The 20,584-nt window shown below is 33.6% G+C and overlaps 1 protein-coding gene across 6 annotated transcripts in view; it reads right to left on the bottom strand.

Moving 5' to 3' along the window:
• The window catches only part of CCDC171 (coiled-coil domain containing 171), a 507,402-nt gene that overhangs the window by 153,855 nt on the left and 332,963 nt on the right, over window positions 1-20,584 (bottom strand). For all 6 annotated transcript variants that reach the window (XM_074282935.1, XM_074282936.1, XM_074282937.1 and 3 more), the window contains 2 exons: window positions 12,951-13,096; window positions 10,600-10,654 (listed from right to left, as the gene is read on the bottom strand). In XM_074282935.1, coding sequence (XP_074139036.1) covers window positions 10,600-10,654; window positions 12,951-13,096 — 201 coding nt within the window. The remainder of the gene's footprint in view (window positions 1-10,599; window positions 10,655-12,950; window positions 13,097-20,584) is intronic.

Here is a 20,584-nt window from a genome sequence, read left to right as displayed (position 1 = left end):
CCCCTCCTTTCCCCCACACCAGATGGCAGGTTGACCAATACATGTTAAATATGTTAAAGTATACATTAAATACAATAGATGTATACATATTCAAACATGTTTTGCTATACAAAAAGAATCGGACTTTGAAATAGAACTTACTTCTTTTAGAGAAAAGTCACCTGTATACAGAGCAAATATGAAATACAAACAAATAAATATAGAGTAGTGGGTGGGTGGGGGGAGAAATGGGAGATACTAAGAACCAAAGAGAAGGCAAATAGATCATCTGCAGGAAGAACTTGAGTTGAGCCCTGCAGGAAGTTAGAACATCTATGAGGAAGAAGGAAGGAGGGAATGGAATCCAGAGTTCAGGGAGAAAATGCTGCATGGGAAGAACACCTATTATGTACAAAATACTCTACAAATATTACCTCATTTGATGCTTACAAAAACCTTGGGAGATAGGTACTATCATTATCTCCATTTTATACTTAAAGAAACTGAGACAGACAATCATTAAATGACTTACTGATAGTCACACAGAAGTTTTTGTGACTCCATGTCTAGTGTTTTATCCACTGTACCACCTAACTTCCTTTTTCCACACTATTTTTCCTATTATTATCCTTATTATAAGAAAGTATTCATTCTGTCTTTAGCTAAGTCCCCTAAACATAATAACATCAGGCAATGCCTTCAAGGTTCAAGGGCTCAAAACAAACTCATGGGACCTCTAGGCTGTGGTTTTACTAATTTAATAAGGAAAAAAATCATTAATGAAGTATTTAAGGCCCTTCACAATCAGGACCCAACTTCAACTTCAACAAACATTTAGCTAAGCACTTACTACATGTACAAAACAATGTGCAAAGCACTGGAAATAGACAAAACATGATATAGCTTCTTCTCTCAGAGGACAGAGCAGTAGGCCTAAAGTTGGCAAAACCCAATTTCAAATCCAGCCTCTAACATTTACTAGCCATGTAATCCTAGGCAAGTCTCCTTATCTATAAAATTAGTTGGAGAAGGAAATGGCAAATCATGATAGTATCTTTGCCAAGAAAATCCTCAAATCACACAAGAGTTGGATGTGGTTGAAAAAAGAAAATGATTGACAAAGTTTTTCAGTGAATCAATCCAGAAGCCCTAATGTCCTATCCTATGGCAAGTTAGTGACTTGCCAGTGGTTATGTCACATCCAGAAGTGAACATGAAGATCGAGGGAAGAGGAGATGTTTACCCTTCGTCTTCATCTCTGCCTATTACAATTTTTCTATTGATATAAAAGGAATTCAGGTGCCACTTTCCCTGCAAAGCCTTCTCTAAGCAGCACTAACAAAGTGATCTCTCTCTCTTCAAATTTGCCTAAAACTTTGGGATCTTTCCTGTGTATCTGAAAAGTAAAGTGAAAAGAATAATGGATATGGGATTAAGTAGCCTTGGATTATGATCCAACTCCTGTTATTTTCTGTGTGAACAAAAACAGTTTTTTGTTTGTTTGTTTGTTTTTTTGGTCCTCTATGGATCTGTTTCCTCATCCATAAAATAAAAGGGTTAGATGAAATGATCACTAAAGTTGCTTTCAGTGGTAAAATCTTATGAAAACATGTCATATTGCCTTTATTAGATCATAAATTCCTAGAGGGCAGGGATACAATATTTGAATCACCTCCACTAAATAACATAGTGCCTCATATATGGCAGATTAATTGATACTTGATAAATTGGAAATGACTAGAGAACACTAAAAAATAGGCAGCTAAATGGTATAATGGACAGCGCTAATCATTAAAATCTGAGTTTAAATCTGTCTTTGATATTTACTAAGTGACCCTCAACAAGTCACTTACCCCATCTATCATTTCTTCACCTGTGAAATGATAATAATAGCACTTACCTCTCAGAGTTGTTATAAAGATAAGCACTTTGCAAACTGTAAAGCACTATACAAAAGATAGCTATTATTATTTTTAAAATAACATAAATAAAATAAATATCAAGTTAGTTAAGGTAAGCTTCTCAGGACTTAGTCACAAAAGAAATAATTGTTGAATTTGATTTTTATATAGTGATGTGCTATAAGGTTCTTTTGACAGATAAAACTGTCTTCTTTTGTAAACCACTACCTTTCATACAGCTTGGCACTTAGAAGGTCTTTAAAAACTTCTTGTTAAAGACCCAGGCTCAAGCCTCAGATGAACAAGCATATTCTTCTATAATGTAAATGGTTTTCTCCTCCTTGTTCTATATTTTTTTCAACTTCACAAAATCTGGCAGTTCTTCATGAGTGGGGCACTCCACAATCAAAGGATTCAAAGCATTCTGTTAAGTGATAGGTGATGGGAAAGCTGTTCGGAGATCAAGAACAATGATGCTTTCAAGGGAAAGTGATGAATCCACTTTAAAAGCAAACTATATATCAGTCCCAAATAGGACTTAAAAAAGAAAATCTCACTGCTAATCTCCTTACATAATTTTAAGATTTGGGATAGATGATTTGAATGTATATAGTTTAAGAATATACATGTACTTGTATACATATATTGTATTTAATTTATACTCTAACATATTTAACATGTATTGATCAACCTGCCATGGGGGGGAGGGGAAAAATTAGAACAAAAGGTTTGGCAATTGTCAATGCTGTAAAATTACCCATGCATATAATTTGTAAGTAAAAACTATTAAAATAAAAAAAAAGAATATACATGTACTAAACAAAACTCAGAAAACAGATTTATAGACTTGTTCGTAGAAAACAAAATCTATAAAAGATGTCTTTCAAGTGTTACTAAAGCATTAAAAATTAATCTCAAACAAAAATTGGTTCAACATCTAAAATAAGGACTAATATAAATAGTAAAATATGGTCAAATTTTTAAAGGGAAAATGTAGTAGCTAAGAGATAAACATACTCGTATGTTAAAATACAGAATTTCTCTCTATTCCAATTCTGCTTTCCAAAGGAAATTAAAGTCTACATTGCTCTAATTTTAGTATATTAGCTAAAGTGCAAACATGGCAAATAGGGATGTAGTGCCTCTGTCCTTAAATTTGAAGGTGGGAAATCTCTTCCATGGAAAGCTGCATGGAAATGGCTATGCCACTTTCTAAAAACTTCTTTTCCACTTTCTGTCCCAACCAACATAACTCATTTAAAAAAGAATAGCCTCAAAATCTATGGAAATTTCAATAATACAATTCAAAATTTGAAAAAAACAAAATCACAATTTTGATAGAATTAAAATAAGAGTAATTCCCTATAAGTTGAATAAAGAAAAGTGTTAGACATTACAAAGTAAAACTGGGATTCAAAGGATATGTGAGTATAGGGGCTCTTCCATTTCACTGTAACGCTGTAGTCAAAGAGATGCGATAGGACTGACCAGTTGCAACTTCCCTGATTATAGATAAAGGGATATTTTGCCACCCTTTTCTGGAAAGCAGTAGGAATGTCATTTATATTTCTTATTGTGGATAATTTTCCCCTGACTTTCCTAATCTATTTCCCAAAATAGCTGCTATCTAATATCTATCCCTGCTAGGTGGGAGGGTTTGCAACTAAATGTAATTCCAAGTGGATAAAAAAATTTGTCATGTATATGAAGTAACTGGGTTTTGCTAAGAAGAGATTTAATAAGCATAAACAATGGAATAAAAAAATCTTTCCAGGTATATCTAGATTTTATATTTATCATATAGGCATATTCACAGAATTATTTTTGAAAAACATACCAGCTGACTAAACTTTTTTTAATGAGGAAATTATATATTCAAAAATATTATGTGAAATAAACATCATCCAGAAAACAACATTTAATATTTTAGCACTATAGAAATAAGATTAGCTTCTTTTAATATCCAAGTTAAAAAGGAATGCTCAATAAATTAAATGTTAAGTATTTGATGATATTTGGAAAGGAATACCTTGATATCTTGTTAAAACATTAAAATTAAAACTACAATTTAATTAGATTCAGAAAATAATCTTGAATGTGATATATTTGTGTAAAATTTGTACATCTTGCATTTTATAATTTATTTGGTACTGAGTTAAGAACTGGAGCTACAAAGAAAAGCAAAAACAGCCTCTGCTCTCAAGGAGTTCACAATCTAACAGAGAACATGCAAATAATTAGATACAACCGGGCTATTTTACTGAATTGAGAGCAGTCTCAGAAGGAAGGCACTAAGACTGGGGAGCGCTGCAAAAAAGCTTCTTGCAGAAGGTTAAGAAAAGGCAAAACTTTAGCTGCGACCTGAAGAAAGGCAGGGAAGCGAGGAGGTAGAGACGCAGAGCGGAAACGCTAAGCATGGAAGAAATGCTCTGAAGTGGAGGTGGATTGTTGTGCTCAAGGAATAGAAAAGATCACAATAGCAAGGTCACTGGATCACTGAGTGATCCAAGCGGGAGAAAACTGAGAAGGGTATGGAGGGGAAGGGGGTTACAAAGGGCAGGTCATAAAGAATATTACAAGCCAAACCGATTTTACGCTTTCTGCTGGAGGGAACAGGAAACCACAAAGGTTACCGAATAGGAGAGTGGCGCGGGCTCATCTGCATTTTAGGAAAGCTACTAGGCAGTTCCGTGGAGAGATTGAATTTGAAGGAGAGAAAGGGTTATAGATGAGGACTGTTATGAAAACAAAATGGCGGGATCACTGGAATAGGAGAAAAAGAGTCAAACAGCTGAGGAGCCATCTAGGCTGCAAAGCTAGAGAAGTGGGAAGACGAGGGGAGTTAAGGAGAGGGGGGGTGGGGCGGCAGAGAAGACAATTGATTCCGTTTTGAATGCGGTTAGTTTAGGGTGTCTATGAGCCTAGAAGCCAGCAGGAAGGAGAAGGTGGGAGAAGCAGATTTAACAATTATCAGCACAGGTATTTGATCACTGAACCCATGGTCTCTAATAAGATTAGCAAGAGAAAAAGTAGATTAGGAAAAGAGAAAAAGGCCCAAGACAGCCCTGGTATCTATAGTTAGCACGGGCTGGACGAAAATGCAGGAAAGCAGACGGAGAAGTAGTCAGATAGGGGAGAAAGACCGAAGGATAGCAGTACCATAAAACCTAGGGAAAAATTATCAGAGGGTAGTCGATTAAATCAAAGAATGCACTTCTGGGGTGGAGCCAAGAGGGCGGAGCAAAGCCAGGAAGCTGCTCCCGCTCTCCATGTTTCCCTCCAAAAATCACATGAAACGCAGCCTCTGAGCAGTCGGACAGAACGGAACCCCCCTCCTGCCCAAGACAGCCTGACAAAGCTTCAAGAAGGGTCAGTCTCACTGGAGTGAAAGGGGTGTTCAGCTCAGCTCAGACAGACTCTGGGAAAGGTCGGGAGAGGGTCTTAATCACAGCAAATCAGCGTCTGAGACCCTCAGCTCTGGCCCGGTTCAGAAGGTAAACTCTGGGAAACCTGGCTGTTTCCTGAAAAAAGCCTCTACAAAATCAAGGGGGCGCTGTGCTGTGTGTGCTCAAAGCCAAGGCTCAGAGCTGCACAGGAAGCATGGGGACTGTTCCCTTTACCCCAGAAACAGAGCTCCACCTTAAAAGTTAAAAAAAAAACAACAACAAAAAAAAACAAAAAAGAAAAAGAAAAGAAAATGAGCAAGAAACAGAAACCTTAACTGCAGAAAACCACTATGGTGACAGGGAAGATCAAAACATCAACTCAGATGAGGACAAAATATCCACAAAGGAAATCTCAAAGAGTGATACAAACTGGTTTCACACCCAAAAAGGTTTTTGGGAAGTGTTCATAAAGAACTTTAAAAGGCAAATAAGAGAGTTAGAAGAAAAAAAACAAAAATTGAAATGGGAGGTATGCATGAGAGTCAACAGCTTGATAAAGAAAGAAAAAAAATTCCTTAAAAAAGTAGAATTAACCAAATGGAAAAAGAAATACACAAGCTAATTGAAGAAAATCACACATTAAAAACTAGAACAAGGCAAATGGAAGCTAATGACTCTGTGAGCAGCAAGAATCAGTCAAACAAATTAAAAAGAATGAAAAAAAATGGAAGAAAATGTGAAATACCTCATTGAAAAAATAGCCAACATGGAAAATAGATCCAGAAGAGACAAATTAAAAATTATTAGCCTATTTGAAGGCTATGACCAAAAAAATATCCTTGATAGTATTCTACAAGAGATCATTAAGGAAAACTATCCTAATATTCTAGAAACCGAGGGGGAAATACTCATTGAAAGAATCCATCAATCACTTTCCTACAAGGAAACCCCAAGGAAAATTATTGCAAAACTCCAGATTCTTTACAATCTCAAAGAAAAAATATACTGCATTTGCCTTACAAAAATAATTCAAATATCAAGGAGCAATAGGATTACCCAGGATCTGACAGCTTCTACAATAAAGGATCAGAAGGCCTAGATTACCATATTTGAAAGGCAAAGCACCTGGAATTACAAACAAGAATTAACTACCCAGCCAGACCTTAGCATCCTCTTTCAGGGGAGTTGATGGAGCTCCAATGAAGTAAGATATTTCCAATCATTTCTATTGAAAAAAACAAAACTAAACAAAAAATCTAATCTAGAAACACAAGACACAAGAGAACGATAGAAATGTAAATGGGGGGGGGTGGTTATTCATTATTTATTAATTTATTTAAAGATTGATCTATTTACATCCCAACATGGGAAAATGATATCTGTAACCCTTAAGAACTATCTCTGTCATTGGGGCAGACAGAGGTGGAAATCACATGACTGAGGATGTAGTTATGAATGGACTCTGATGTGATAACATCAAAGAAAAAGACATTAAAGGGTGGGAAAAACATCTGTACTAGAAAAAGAGGAAAGGGAAGGTATGATAGAACAATAAAATAAGTCCACATGAAGAGCTGCAAAAAATCTGTTACAGTGAAGAGAAAGAAGGAATGAGCATTGTCTGAAGCTTCATCTCATCAGTTTTGTCTCAGAGAGGGAAAAACTTTCATTCATCATTAAGTTGGGTATAGAAATGTATCTAAAAAAAGAGGAAAGAAAAGGGAGGGGCAGGATAGAAGGGAGGGCAGAAACAGGTGTATGAAAAGGGAGAAAGGATGATAGAAAATAAGGGAGTAGTAAGTGGGGTGGGTAAAAAAAAACAAACCATGTTTAAGGAGAGGGTGGAAAGAGAGAACACTGGGAGAAAAATAGGATGGAGGGAAATACAGAGTTGGTAGTCATAAGTGAATGTGAATGAGATGAATTCTCCCATAAAATGCAAGAAGATAACAGAATGGATTAAAAAAACAATCCTATAATATGTTGTTTACAGAAACACATTTAACACAGAAAGACAACAGTAAAGATAAAAGTCTGGAATAGAAATTATTATACTTCAGCTGAAGTAAAAAATTTAGGGATAGCAATTCTGATCTCAAATAAAATTAAATTAAAAATAGATCTTTTTAAAAGAAATAAGCAAAGTTACATTTTGATAAAGGGTACTGTAAACAATGAAGTAGTAACTATATAAATGTACCAACTGGTAGAGAAGCCAAATTCTTAGAGAAGATTTTAAGCCATCTAGAGGAAGAAACAGACAGCAAAACTATTCTAGTGGGGAATCTCAACATTCCCCTCTCACAATCAGACAAATCTAACTTCAAAATAAACAAGAAAATCAGGAAGTTAATAAAATCTTAGAAAACCTAGATATAATAAACTTCTGGAGAAAACTGAATAGGGACAGAAAGGAATATACCTTTTTCTTGGCAGTATATGGCATTTACACAAAAACTGACCGTGTATTAAAGCATAAAAAACCTCATAATCAAATGCAGAAAGGAAAAAATAGTAAATACTTCTTTTTCAGATCACAATGTAATAAAAATTGTATTCAATAAAGGGGCAGGGAAAGATAGACTAAAAACCAACTGGAAATTAAATAATCTACTTCTAAAAAATGAGTGGGTCAAACAACCAATCACAGAAACACTCCATAATTTCATCTAAGAGAATGACAATGAGAAAAGTGGTAGATCAGTGGAATAGGATTAAGTGAGGTCTAGTGGCAGGATTCAGGGTACAGGGAGTCACATAGAGCTACCCTGCAACCCCCTTAGCATTTGTCTCAAGGATACAAAGTTAAATCAGGTCTACTGGCGGCGAGAGTCCCCTATAAATGAATTTACAGGCTGAAAAGCTAGATGGGTAAAAAGATATTTATTGCCAGGTTTGGAAGCAAGGTTAAGGTCTGGTTAGTAAAAGGCATTAGATAGAGGAAGATATACGCCGAAAGAGGCAGCGGGGACAGAGAGTCTCTGATGCAAGCATCTTGGCTGGCATCTTTCAAATCTCTGACCCCAAAGATGATTCTAGCTTTGCTCTTTTTATCTGCTTGAAGAAGTAATGGGCGGAGCTCAGGTTAATTCCTTGAAGGCCAGATTTTTGTCGGGCTTTATCCAAGCCAGCTCAGATCCAGGGGGGAGGGGAGGCTGGGTGCAAGCCCAAACTAGTTTGACCAAATCTTGTATCAAAGGGGGGCTGAAAACCCAAACCAATTGGGGGCTGGGTACAGCCCAAACTGGCTCAGATATGGATCTTTTCCCCTAGGAATATCTTGTCCCAAAGGTAGATCAGACAAGGAATCTTAAAGGGGTTGGTATTCTTTGTTTGATCTCCAACTTCCTTTGGGACTTGGATCTTTGATACAAGATCTGGTCAAACTAGTTTGGGCTATCTGAGATGGCCAGGGTTTTACAGCCCCCATTCTAATCTGCTCAGATAGACCAAATGGCATCAGGAAATTCCTTTTTGGCAAGAGACTTCTGTCTCTACTCAAAAGATAACAAGAGAGTCCTTATCTTAATTTACATCACTCTCAGGAACCTCCCTACATCACTGCATAAAAGAGAGAACGGGAATCTTCTCTTGGCAAATGGCCTTGTACCATGCAGCCATTTTGCCCACCGGCTCTCCGGTGTTTCCATTCTAATCAATAAAGACTATGTTTCCATACAGCTTTAAGTAGCAAATTCCTTTGCTGCCGAACCCGCCATTGGTTACTTTGGGGAAGGAAGGAGAGAGAGAAAAGGAACAGAACCATCTCTGTTTAAACCACAATTTACTACTCATCATTTACTACTCATCATATATACACACAATAATTGAGGCCTCTAGTAATCTAGTATTTAATAAATTCCTAACTCCAGCTTCTGGAATAAGAACTCACTGTTTGACAAAAATTGCTCTGAAAACTAGAAAATAATGTCAGAAACTCAACAAAGACCTACATCTCACACCCCATACCAAAATAAGGTCAAAATGGATACATCACAGGAGAATGAGGGATAATTTATCTATTAAATCCATGAAGAAGGGAGGAATTCATGACCAAAGAAGAACTAGAGAACAGTATTAAAGAGGGAACCCCGAAACTCTAAAATCCTTGAAGGAGAAAATCTCCTTCAACCTTGCCTAAGTGAGATACTGCCCCAGGTAATCAGATACAATGGTTTACCTAGGTGAGGCCTGTTAAGTATAGAGCTAAAGAATTCCCACCCTATTCAAATGTAGATCTTCTATTCAATTCAACTCAAGCTGTACTTAGCCCCATCAAGAGCAAAACCAGCTATGAGCCAACTTGGGACTCCAAGTTCCTGTGCAAGCCCCCCCCCCCACACACACACACAAGCACGTATACGCACACACATGTGTGCACACATACACACTCTTTCACACACACACACACACACACACACACACACACACACACACTTTCTTCTAAGGCTCCTTCCACAGACTGATTTCACTAAGGATCAGGGAATGGAATGCATAATTGTGACCCCTAAGCTTGCCTGGGCAGTTTCAGTTAGCCTGTAACACCAGATTGAGAGTCAAGAAAATAGGTTTGGGTTCAAACTCTGCCTATCACTAAGTGTACAATCCTAGGTAAGTTACTACATCTGTCTGGATCTCAGTTACCTCATTTATAAAATGATGCTGAAGACTAAAAGATATTTAAGTTCCCTTTAAGCTCTAATATATGGGCATATATTATATGTGCACACACACATAAATATGTACAAATAAAGACATAAGCAATTTAGAACTGTACATTTTAAAATAAAATATAATTTCAGTATTAGGATTATATTTCCTATGTGCCTCTATTGCCTACTATTTCATTTTTATAAAGGATGAGGAGAAATTTTAAGTAAGTTTATGGAGATGCTAAGGTATACAAGTACTACTAAAAGTAACATATTATGCCTGTATTTCTGAAGCAACAGATTGCATGGTGCTAATAGGATAGTCTGTATGGTCAAACATTTTATGATTAATGAGATTATTAAATGACCTCTAGTTTATTCAGTAAAGACCACAAATGATCCTAGTATAATTATGGCAGTTTGGAGACAATTTTCATTTCTATAATTTTATTAAGAGAATAAAGAATACTCAAAGGGTAGAGTTTTTAAGTTTGTATAAGTTTTGAGTCAATAGAAATAACAAATATATTTGTCTTTTGAAATAATATATTTTCATAATAATGATTTTATTAAAAATAACATTTTTAAAAATGAATAGAAAATACCTCATTTTTTTAATTTAAAAAGTCAAGTAAATAGTGTAATAACAAAGCTGAATAAAATAATAAAAATAAATATTACCTTATGAAGAGCACTTTCCACTGATCTCATATGATTAGCAACACACTCTTTATCTCTAGAAAAAAGAAAGGAAAAAATAGGTTTTTGTATAAACAAAAACTTTATTAAAACAATAAAAAACTAATATAAATTATTATTAAGAATAATAAGGGTCAATGGTCTCTCAAAAATATATAGAGTATATAGTATTTCTTGCCCCCACCTGCTTCATTCATACTGTTGAACTGCCAAATTACAAAGGGGAAGAGTACTTAATGGGAAGGAGATTTCAAGGATAAAATTCCAAATTAAAAAAATAAGCATTTTGTTTATAAGGGAAAACGTACTAAGGAATTTAAAGACTGAATTATCTCATGAAAAATATTTTAGAATAATATTTGTGTCAATACATTATGAATGCAAACATTATACAAATAGACTTTACCTGTTATTTTATGCATATCATCTTTTGTGTCATAAAAATTTAACAAAAATCTACATCATTGCTTTTGACCAGGAATATGCGAGATTACCACAAAATGACATTTCTTAATAGATATACATGAATTTTTTAATAGTTAATGGATATAATTGCTAAAAGTTAAAAGACATCTATTTTTTAAAAATTAGTACCATTGTATTGCTCTTCTATTACGAGGACATAGATTTACTGCAACATCCTAAGAATTCTTGAGTTTTCAGTTCATCAATATAAAAAGGATTTTAAGAATAAAGTTAAATCATCTAATTTTCTTGGAATCAGAGAAAATTAGAATTGGAAGGGAATTACAGATGATGAGTTCTAATCATCTCACTTTGACAATTGAGGAAATAAAAAATAAAGGTTAAGTGACTCTTCCAAAGTTACAAAGTTACTATTAGTCAACTGTAGAACTGACAAAACTATAAGGCAAAACTGTTAAGTTATATGAATTTTTAAAATTAACACTTCAACATATAAAAACATAGGTGCACAATGTTATATTCCTGGAAGATTTTTATATCATGCATGCATACATACATATATACATACATATATTATGCCATTCTGATCCTCACATATTCTGTCTATATATATTGAACATGTATATATTTATATAAACTCATTCATATAAGTCTATCTGGATAAGATTGCTACACATAATAAAAAAAGGGAACAGAAAGTTAGCTTTGGAGTTAGGAAGATCTGGAATGAAATCCTACCTCTGACATACTGATTATATGAAAAGCAATAAATTCTTAGTGTCCCAAATAACTTTCTAAGACTATCAACTAGGAAGAACTTGCTGATTTTTATTGATAGAGGGAATTTCCACATGGCAGCATTACCCACATAGACAAAAAATATGCATACATATGTATGTGTATGCATACATATACATATATTCATGTATATACATATACATGTATACGCACATATACAGAGATATTTATTTATAAAACATAAATTAATATTTGTACATGGGTAATATGATTTGGCCTTTTGTCAATTAATCTTTTAATAATGCTTAAGAGATTTTTCCCAAGCTAGCTAGGAATAAAACACGGATGTAAAACCCAAGATTATTAACTCTCTTTCCTGAGATCTTATCTGGTGATTCCTCTCTTATTTCAGGGTAATTTTGTGAAAATAATAACAAGATATTATAGGCACTATCATATGAACTTTAATAATACTACTATGTTATATTACATCATGGTACAAGGAAAAATTTTTAAAAACCAAGAAAATTTTCAGTTTCAGTTTTATATAGTTAATATCAATTTCAATACTGTTAAAAATACAGAATCTGTACTTTGTACATTTATGCAGTTTCTCGATCTTTTTTTCTTCAGAAAGTCTATATCAATTGCTATGTAAGATCAGAAAAACATAAATATATAATAAAGCCTCTTCCTGAAATTTTTTCTATATGCTGATATTGTTACTAAAAATTCCACAATAAACATATTGATCATCATATTTAACATTTATTTGTACAAATATTTTGTCTGTGTATATAGACCAATCATGGCAAAAGTATACAAAAAATTTGTAAATAAGATTTGACTTTTAAGTAGATGAATCAAACATTTCATATCCAATAACACAAGAGTTTCAAAGTGGTAATGACTACAGAAAGCCAAAACTATAGGTATTATAAGACTGTACAGGACTTTTATGTTTTCCTGAAGTTGCTCCTTAAAATAGACCCTTACTACTTAGAGCAAAGAGTTTTCTTTTTTAAGGCTGTATCAGTGAATTTCAAAGAGAGATAGCTGTACTTTTGTTTGCTAACACTGTATTATCCAGGGCTAAAACCCTGCTCATGAAAGTAAGAATTGATCTTTTTGTCTGTTTTAAGTGATCTCCCCAAGGTCTGTATGCTCACTTTGCTGCCATGCGGAGGGCACTCTCTGCATCATGGATGCTCTCCTCTAGTCGCCGCTTGTCCTGCTCCAGCTGGGTAAGATGTCTATTGAGCTGACGCAAAGATTGATCTTTTCTTCTCAGTTCCATCTTTGCCTCTGAGAGACTCTGCAAGTAGACAGAAAACAGAGTTACTTGTCAGCCCTGATAATTAACTTCAATTTATGCCATAGGCTATTAAACAAAGAATACCGACTGACTATAAAGTAGATTGGGACCATTACACACCAAGGTTTAACAAATTTTCTACAAAATTCTTACTCACTAATTAAAAATTATAAATCTATTAGGATTTTAAAATGACATATGGTTATTTAACAACTAGATCATATATTTACTTTTGAAAATATTTAGTTTTATTGTTATAAGTTAAAAATTCATTTACCCTCAAAATTTTTGAATATATGAAAACTTCAAATTTTTAAAAATTAAAACATATGAAGAAATATTTTTCTTATATTACTTAGTTCCAAAATTCTACATATTCAAACAGAGTATGTAAATTGTGGTTATATAGTCATGTCTTAACTATTCATGACTCCATGGATTATCACAGACTAGAGCATATAAATACTCAACTGCCGTCAAAGAAACTAAAGGGCCAAATCAAGATGCTTTAAAATATTCAATAGTATTGATGTTGAAATTGGAAGCACAGAAACCCCTTTTTAAAAATATGCATAGCTTTTTCTTTTAATCTTTTGCCATTAAAAAAAAATACCCCAACATGTACATGTCTAAGTTATTTAAATATCTATATGGTTATTAAATCATTTAAAGTGTTTTATTCATACTTTTTCCTATCATTATCATATCCCAGTTATTTTCAAATAAAGAGAACTTCCTTAGTGATAGATACAAAGTTAAGCAAAACAAATCAATCAAGTTTGAACATCTATGCCTAAGCCACACCTTTTATCTACCATTTCACTATCTTGAGAGTCTTGTAAGTTAAGATTAGTCATTCATTGCTTCAGAATTCTGAAGTTTTTCAATAGTGTTTTCCTTTACATTACTGAGGTGACGACCTTTAAGCTATTCTGATCTCCTTTCTTCAGTCTGTCTCAGTTCAAAAAATATTAAGTTTCTATAAATTATTCAGTCACAACGATTACACCATGACAATATTTCATTATATTCATATATCATATATGCCATTAGCCAACTGAAAGGTATCCTTTTTTTTTTAATCAATTCTTTCCTACAACAAAGAGTTACTATAAACATTATTTTTCTATATGTGGAAACTTTTTCTTTTTGATCTCCTTGAAAAATGTTTAGTTGTGTAATTCCAGGTCAAAAAGTATATCTGGTTTATTGTCATTTTTATTATAGTTTCAAATTGTTTTACTATGTAGGTCTTCTTGTAATTAAATAAAATTTAAAAGTATTTAGATTATTAATTCTTCAATTATTTGAAAGGCTATTATGCGGGAGACAGTAATTTTTTTTTTTTTTTTCCCAATTAAGCCTCAGAGAATAAAACTAAGAGAAGTGGCTTGGTAAGGAAGCAAATTAGGTTTAAGAAAAAAATTTCCTAATAATTAGTTATTCAAAAATGAAATGAAGCAAATCAGGAGTCAGTAGATTCTTTTTTTACTAAAAGACTTCAAACAAAAGCTGAATAACCGACCATTTGTCACACGTTATAGATTCTTAGCTATAAGTTAGATTCATCTTTATCCAATCAACTCCTTCTCAACTTTAAGATTGGTTGATATATCAATATTAGCTCCTTTGTTGTTATACTCTAATTTTTAAGGTACAGGTAGGAATAAGCATATTAAAATTAAATTATTTTAATTTATTCCATGTCTGATGTTTATATCAAGATGAATAAAAATTTATTCACCACATATCAATTAACCATAAAAGATTATTAATACTTACAGAATTTTTATATTTTACATTTTCAAATAATTTATTTCTGATTGAAAGCTGATAGCTGCCCTAAAACATTTCAAACCATTGCAAGGAAACTTCAGTGGCCAAATGTATCCTAGCTAGTAGCCAAGTCATTTCTTGATCCTCACCAGATTTTCTAAAATTGTAAATTAATGATAACTTGGGTTTGGCCTTCATCCCCATGCTGATAAATATTGGGTCCTTTCAAGAGTAGCTCCCAAAGGAGAAATATGATAAGAAACTTCCTCCTCTTCTTTAAAGTGGTGAGCATTTCTTTAAAGCTTTGAACTTTTTTAAAGTTGTGGGTCAGTTGGGGGCAGCTAGGTGGCGCAGTAGATAGAGCATCAGTTCTGAGCACCTCAGCCAAAAAAAAATTTTTTTAAATATGTCAAAGTCCAGGCTAGCTCCTCTGAAGGACTCAGAATAAGTCCTTGTCAGGATAAGCAAAAGTCTTTGTCCCGCATTGGGCGCCAAAAGTCAGTTTTGCTGATTGGTTTTATTTTTTCATCTTTTTTTAATTCTTTGTGATGAGGACTATCACAGTGGAAAAGATAAGTAAGGTGAAAATAAAGGATATAACTTTTTTTTTTAGAAATAACTGGTCCTTAACATATATAGATAAAATGTGAAGTAAAAGTATACAAAACTATTTGTTGGCTTCATGACTATTTTCTTCTTTGTTCTTCTTTTTTCTTTTTTCCTTGAAACTGCTGAGGTTAAGTGACTTGTCCAGGTCACACAGCTGGGAAGTATTAAGTGTCTGAGACCAAATTTGAACTCAGGTCCTCCTGACTTCAGGACTGGTGCTCTATCCACTGCACTACTTAGCTGCCACTTTTCTTCTTTATTCTTATTTCCTCATTTCTTACATAAAGTTCAATTACTTTAAGACTTCTCTAATTGAACTCCACAATGTTCCAGGAAATTCATTATTGAGAGAATCTCATCTTTCCAAAAGGTCTCATCTGCCTGGGTTCTCCACCTAGATCCTTCCCCTCATCTCCACATGATTCTTTGCCCTCTCTGACTGAAAGGTGGGACTACAAACTTCAAACCTTCATTTAAGGAAAGAATTCAGCTCAGAAATCTCATTTCTCCCCTGTACCACTCTGGAATTTTTCTACTATGTCTCCAAGTCAGGTGTCTTCTCCTCTCTTAGATCATACTTGAGGATAAGAACTGTTTTCCTCTTTTTATATGCATAACTCCAGCATGTAGGGAAGCATCTGGCACATAGGTTGGCACTTAATAAAATCTTTATTGATTATCTTCTTTATGTTTTTTCTACAAAAATACACTCTCAAATATTTCCCATATGATAAGGAAATGATCTAAGTAACTTGCTGCATATATATGTACAAAATAGTGCATATATAAATGTTTAATTGCAAATTAATACTATGTAATACATTAATGCCTCCAAAAATTCAGGAATTACATTATAAAGGTTAAGTAAAACAAAAATATTACAATCTTCATAATTAATATGCTTGAAAATTTCCAATTATATAAAACAGATCAAATTACAAAACCTACATAAAGTTTTGTTTTATCAGTGATTGATAGACACAAAAAAAATCTTTAGAAATATAAAAGTATATTTAGAAATTTGAAGTCCCCTGAAATCTTCAAAATAAAGATGTAAAAATATTGTACTTCCTTTATGAAGATATCACTAGTGGCCTACACAAACCTCAATTTATTACATCTTAGACTACTGAGATCAAGTGGCCAACCTTCTGATAAGGAAACACTCCAAGCTTTGTTGGGTTTGTTCCGGAATGATAAACACATCACTGGGCTAAGACTTTCTAATTTTGTTGGACCTACTAAACAATGCATCTTGTTATAGCCTTTGAAAGCTCAAATTGACATCCATATCAGAAAATCTCATCAAGTCACCTTAACCTCTCTCTAAACCTTAGCTTTTTTTAATCCAAAATTAAGAGTATTCAATTAGAATAATCTCTAAATTCCCTTTCAGTTCTAACTTAACCTTTTGATACTAAAAGTAACAACTCACTTATAGAGTCCATAAAGATTTTTTAAGCATTCTGGAAACAAGATACTTGATATGTGTTTTGGGGGACTGCGAAGGAGATCAGGAGAAGGATATGACTGGTTGTCTCAATGACTTGGTGGATGGTATCTGTAAGAAATGTTATTTCTGAAATTTTTGATTACTTAAAGAAAATCTAAGATTAAGACTTTTAAAGCTTAATGTGATTTTCCCACAAAAACATATAGTCCATTACAGAATCAAGTTATTCAATCCAACAAATACCTATCCAGTGCCTTCTAAGTACAAGGCATTTTGTTAGATGTTGGGGATACAAAGACAAATTGAAAAATAGTCCCTGCCCTCAAGGAGCTTACTTTTTGCAGTGTTAAACAGATCACACATACACATTCATGCTCAAACATCAATAATTTGAGACAGTGAGAAAACACTAACATCTAGGGGATATCAAGAAAATCTTCCCCAAAAAAAGATGGTATATGAGTTGAGCTTTAAAGGAAGAACTCTAAAAAGTAAAAATGATGAGAGAAGGCATCTGAAGCATGAAGGACAATCTGTACAAAGAAATAGATGTAGGAGATTGAATGCCCACTTCAGAAAAGAGCCAGAAAACCACTATGAATAGAACAAAGAGTACAAGGAGAGGGAAAGAAGGCATCATTTGCAATAAATCATGAAAGGAGGCTGGAATCAGACTGGGAAGGATTTTAGATGCTCAAATTAGAACTTTATATTTTTTTCCTAAAAACAAAAGTCAAAGAAGGCTCTTGAGCAGAAGAGCGCTATGGACAAATTTGTACTTAAGGCAGATTTTGGTATCTATATAGAAGATTGAATCCAACCAAATTACTTCTCAGATACCAGGGAGATTATAAGACTATAAATTGGTGATAACTTGGTATTGGCCTTGGTTACCACAATAATTAAATAATGGATCAAATTAGGTAGACATTAAAATGATCCAAATGAAAAATGAAGATGGTCTGAAGTAGATAGAAATGAGAATGGAAATTTCAAGTATAGAACTTGGTTTACTATGCTTCAATAAACTATTTCTTCTTTTTCAGTTCCAGTTACGATTAGCAAAATTAATGAGTGAGAGGATTGGTAGGGGTGAAGAATGTAGACTATAACTTAGAACAAAGCTAACTTCCCCCACAGAAGAATCAACTCCAAGACCATTGAGACCATTATAAAATTGACGTTTAAAAAATCTTGTAATGTTCTTTTCTAAGATAAAAATTATAGCATTAAAATATAAATATATACATACACACATTTTATTGCCATTTCAACTGTACACATCACTCACCTTCCTGTGAATAAAGAAACTAAATGAAATTTAGTTACATTCATAATCTGTCCTAGAGAAAAGACAACTTCATGGATAGCTAAGTGTCCTATATTAACACCAAAAAAATCTTAGGAAAATGCTCTCTCTCTCTCTCTCTCTCTCTCTATATATATATATATATATGTGTGTGTGTGTGCAATTACAAGTAAGTTTCACAAAGTGGTTAAACTAAAAATAAAGAATAATTTAAAAAATAAAGAATAATTGTGGACATGAAACACAATGTGATATAATGGATAGAGAGGGGCTTGAGTGCCAAGAAAACCCGGGTTCCATTCCCAACTCTTGACATTTATGACCTATATGAATCTAAGTAAGCTACCTGCTCTCTCAATGCCCTAAGCAACTCTCTAACGCTATAAACTTGAAGACAGGGGACATGTTATCTATATTGGTAAAGGACTCCCTCACAGGAGATTCTCTGTAACTGATGGAATCACTGGTACAATTTTTCTTTTAAATGCATTATCAAATCTGGCATAATGATGCTCTCCATTTAAAAAGAAATAAGGAATACCATTATAAAAATTCTGAAATACCAATGGCCTAGCCATATCAGTGGAAAAGGTGCTCTCTATTCTATTACTATTACCTAGGCAAAAGGGCATTCATTCTTCAAGCAGCAAATGTTGGTTTAAAGAATCAAAATTTTAGTCTTATGATTCAACTACCCTACCTTTGTCAATTAAAATGAAACTGAAATTTCTAACACTGCGCTTGAAATAATATGCCTTTTTTTAATTGAGCTTCTTTTTCTTCCATTCAGATTGATCTAATTAAAACCCCTGATAAACTTTATGGACTCTAATATTTCCAAGTGAGTGACTGAAACCAAGAGAGTGCGCCTCAAGGCAGCAAGGCAACAATGATAAGCAGCAGGTTAGCCACTAATTTCTCAACCAGGGTAGATTGTGAAAGTGTGATGTTCTGATATCCAAGAAACTGTTCAGGAGAGAATAGGATAAATCAAGTTTAATAACTCTGCTCCTAATTGTTCCCCCAATGCTCAACTCTAATTACTTGGAGAACTCTCCTGACTGTCACCTGATATTAAGTTGTTGGAGGCTGAGCCTGGAACAGTGAGATAATCAATAAACATTTAGTGGGGAGAAGAATGAAGATCCTGTTAAGCAGTGGGAACCTGCAGCACCCAAAGCCCTTCTGCTCATGAGAAAACCTATGGGACAGCCATACTGATTGCAAAGCAATAATCCAAAGCACTGTTTTTAGGCCTTGAGGCCTTTAGGCAACAGTACATTTGAGAAAAAAAGGTTAACACGGTCACCCTAATTACAGCCCACTTTCACATACTTCATATATAAGCGAAGACAAGCCAATTAGGTAGAAAGGAAGATAAGGGAAGTTTTATTTGTATACTAATTAAACCCCTGATGAAATTAAAGGAAAAACATACAGCTCTGTAATTGTGTCTGAGAAAGGTCACTTCAGGTTCAGTTATCAGAACAGCACAGCCTTGAGATATTTCACTTAATCCACAATATAGCTCTCACTTTGTATCCTGGGTCTTAATATTTACAAAAATAAGAAAATTTCAAAGCCTGATAATGCATTTATCTTTAAACATTGCTACGAATAATTTCAATTGTTAAAAAGTTAAGTCTAAGTATGATAAGATGAGGCTTAAAAAAAAAAAAAAAGAAAGAAAGAAAAGAAAAATGTAGGGGAAAAAACTCTATCCTTTACAAAAATGCCACAATGTTAATTCTTAAAGATGCTGAGTTTTCACTTTATATACAAAAGGTTTCAAAGCAATTTTAAAAAACCAAGACCCTAAATTATCTATACTTAGTAAACTGTTATTTAATGTAATCATTACATACGTTCAGAAATTCATATGATCATTGAATATCAAGCTTTATTGTCTACAAAAGTATCCTATGTAAAAACTCACTTTTTATAAAAACTCTTATGCCTTTTTTCTTAAAGAGAATATAAGCAATTTGCAATTGGTGTGATTAAACTACTAAGTTGGAGTAAAAGTGAATAGGGAAAGTAAATATGATATAGGAAATCTCAAAAATAGAAAGCACTAGAATATTTAAAGTGGTACAAATATTTTTTCACTAAAGCTTAAAATATTTATGGTTGGAAATCATTTTATATTTTGAATCGAAATAAACATCTTGTCCATTATCTTATCCTATAAAAACACTTCATGAAGCAGATTTCTATTTTGTAACTCTCTTAAAAAGTCCAAAGCTAACATAAGATGACTATAAATACTTCATACCTGTGCTCTTCTGCACAGGTAAAAGTAATTTAAAATTATAAAAAATGCACATATGCTACAACTGTA

This window comes from Sminthopsis crassicaudata, chromosome 1, assembly GCF_048593235.1.
Source record: "Sminthopsis crassicaudata isolate SCR6 chromosome 1, ASM4859323v1, whole genome shotgun sequence".
Lineage (NCBI taxonomy): Eukaryota > Metazoa > Chordata > Mammalia > Dasyuromorphia > Dasyuridae > Sminthopsis > Sminthopsis crassicaudata.
The sequence above is the reverse complement of the archived record's forward strand: the minus strand, read 5'-3'. Positions and strand labels throughout refer to the sequence as shown.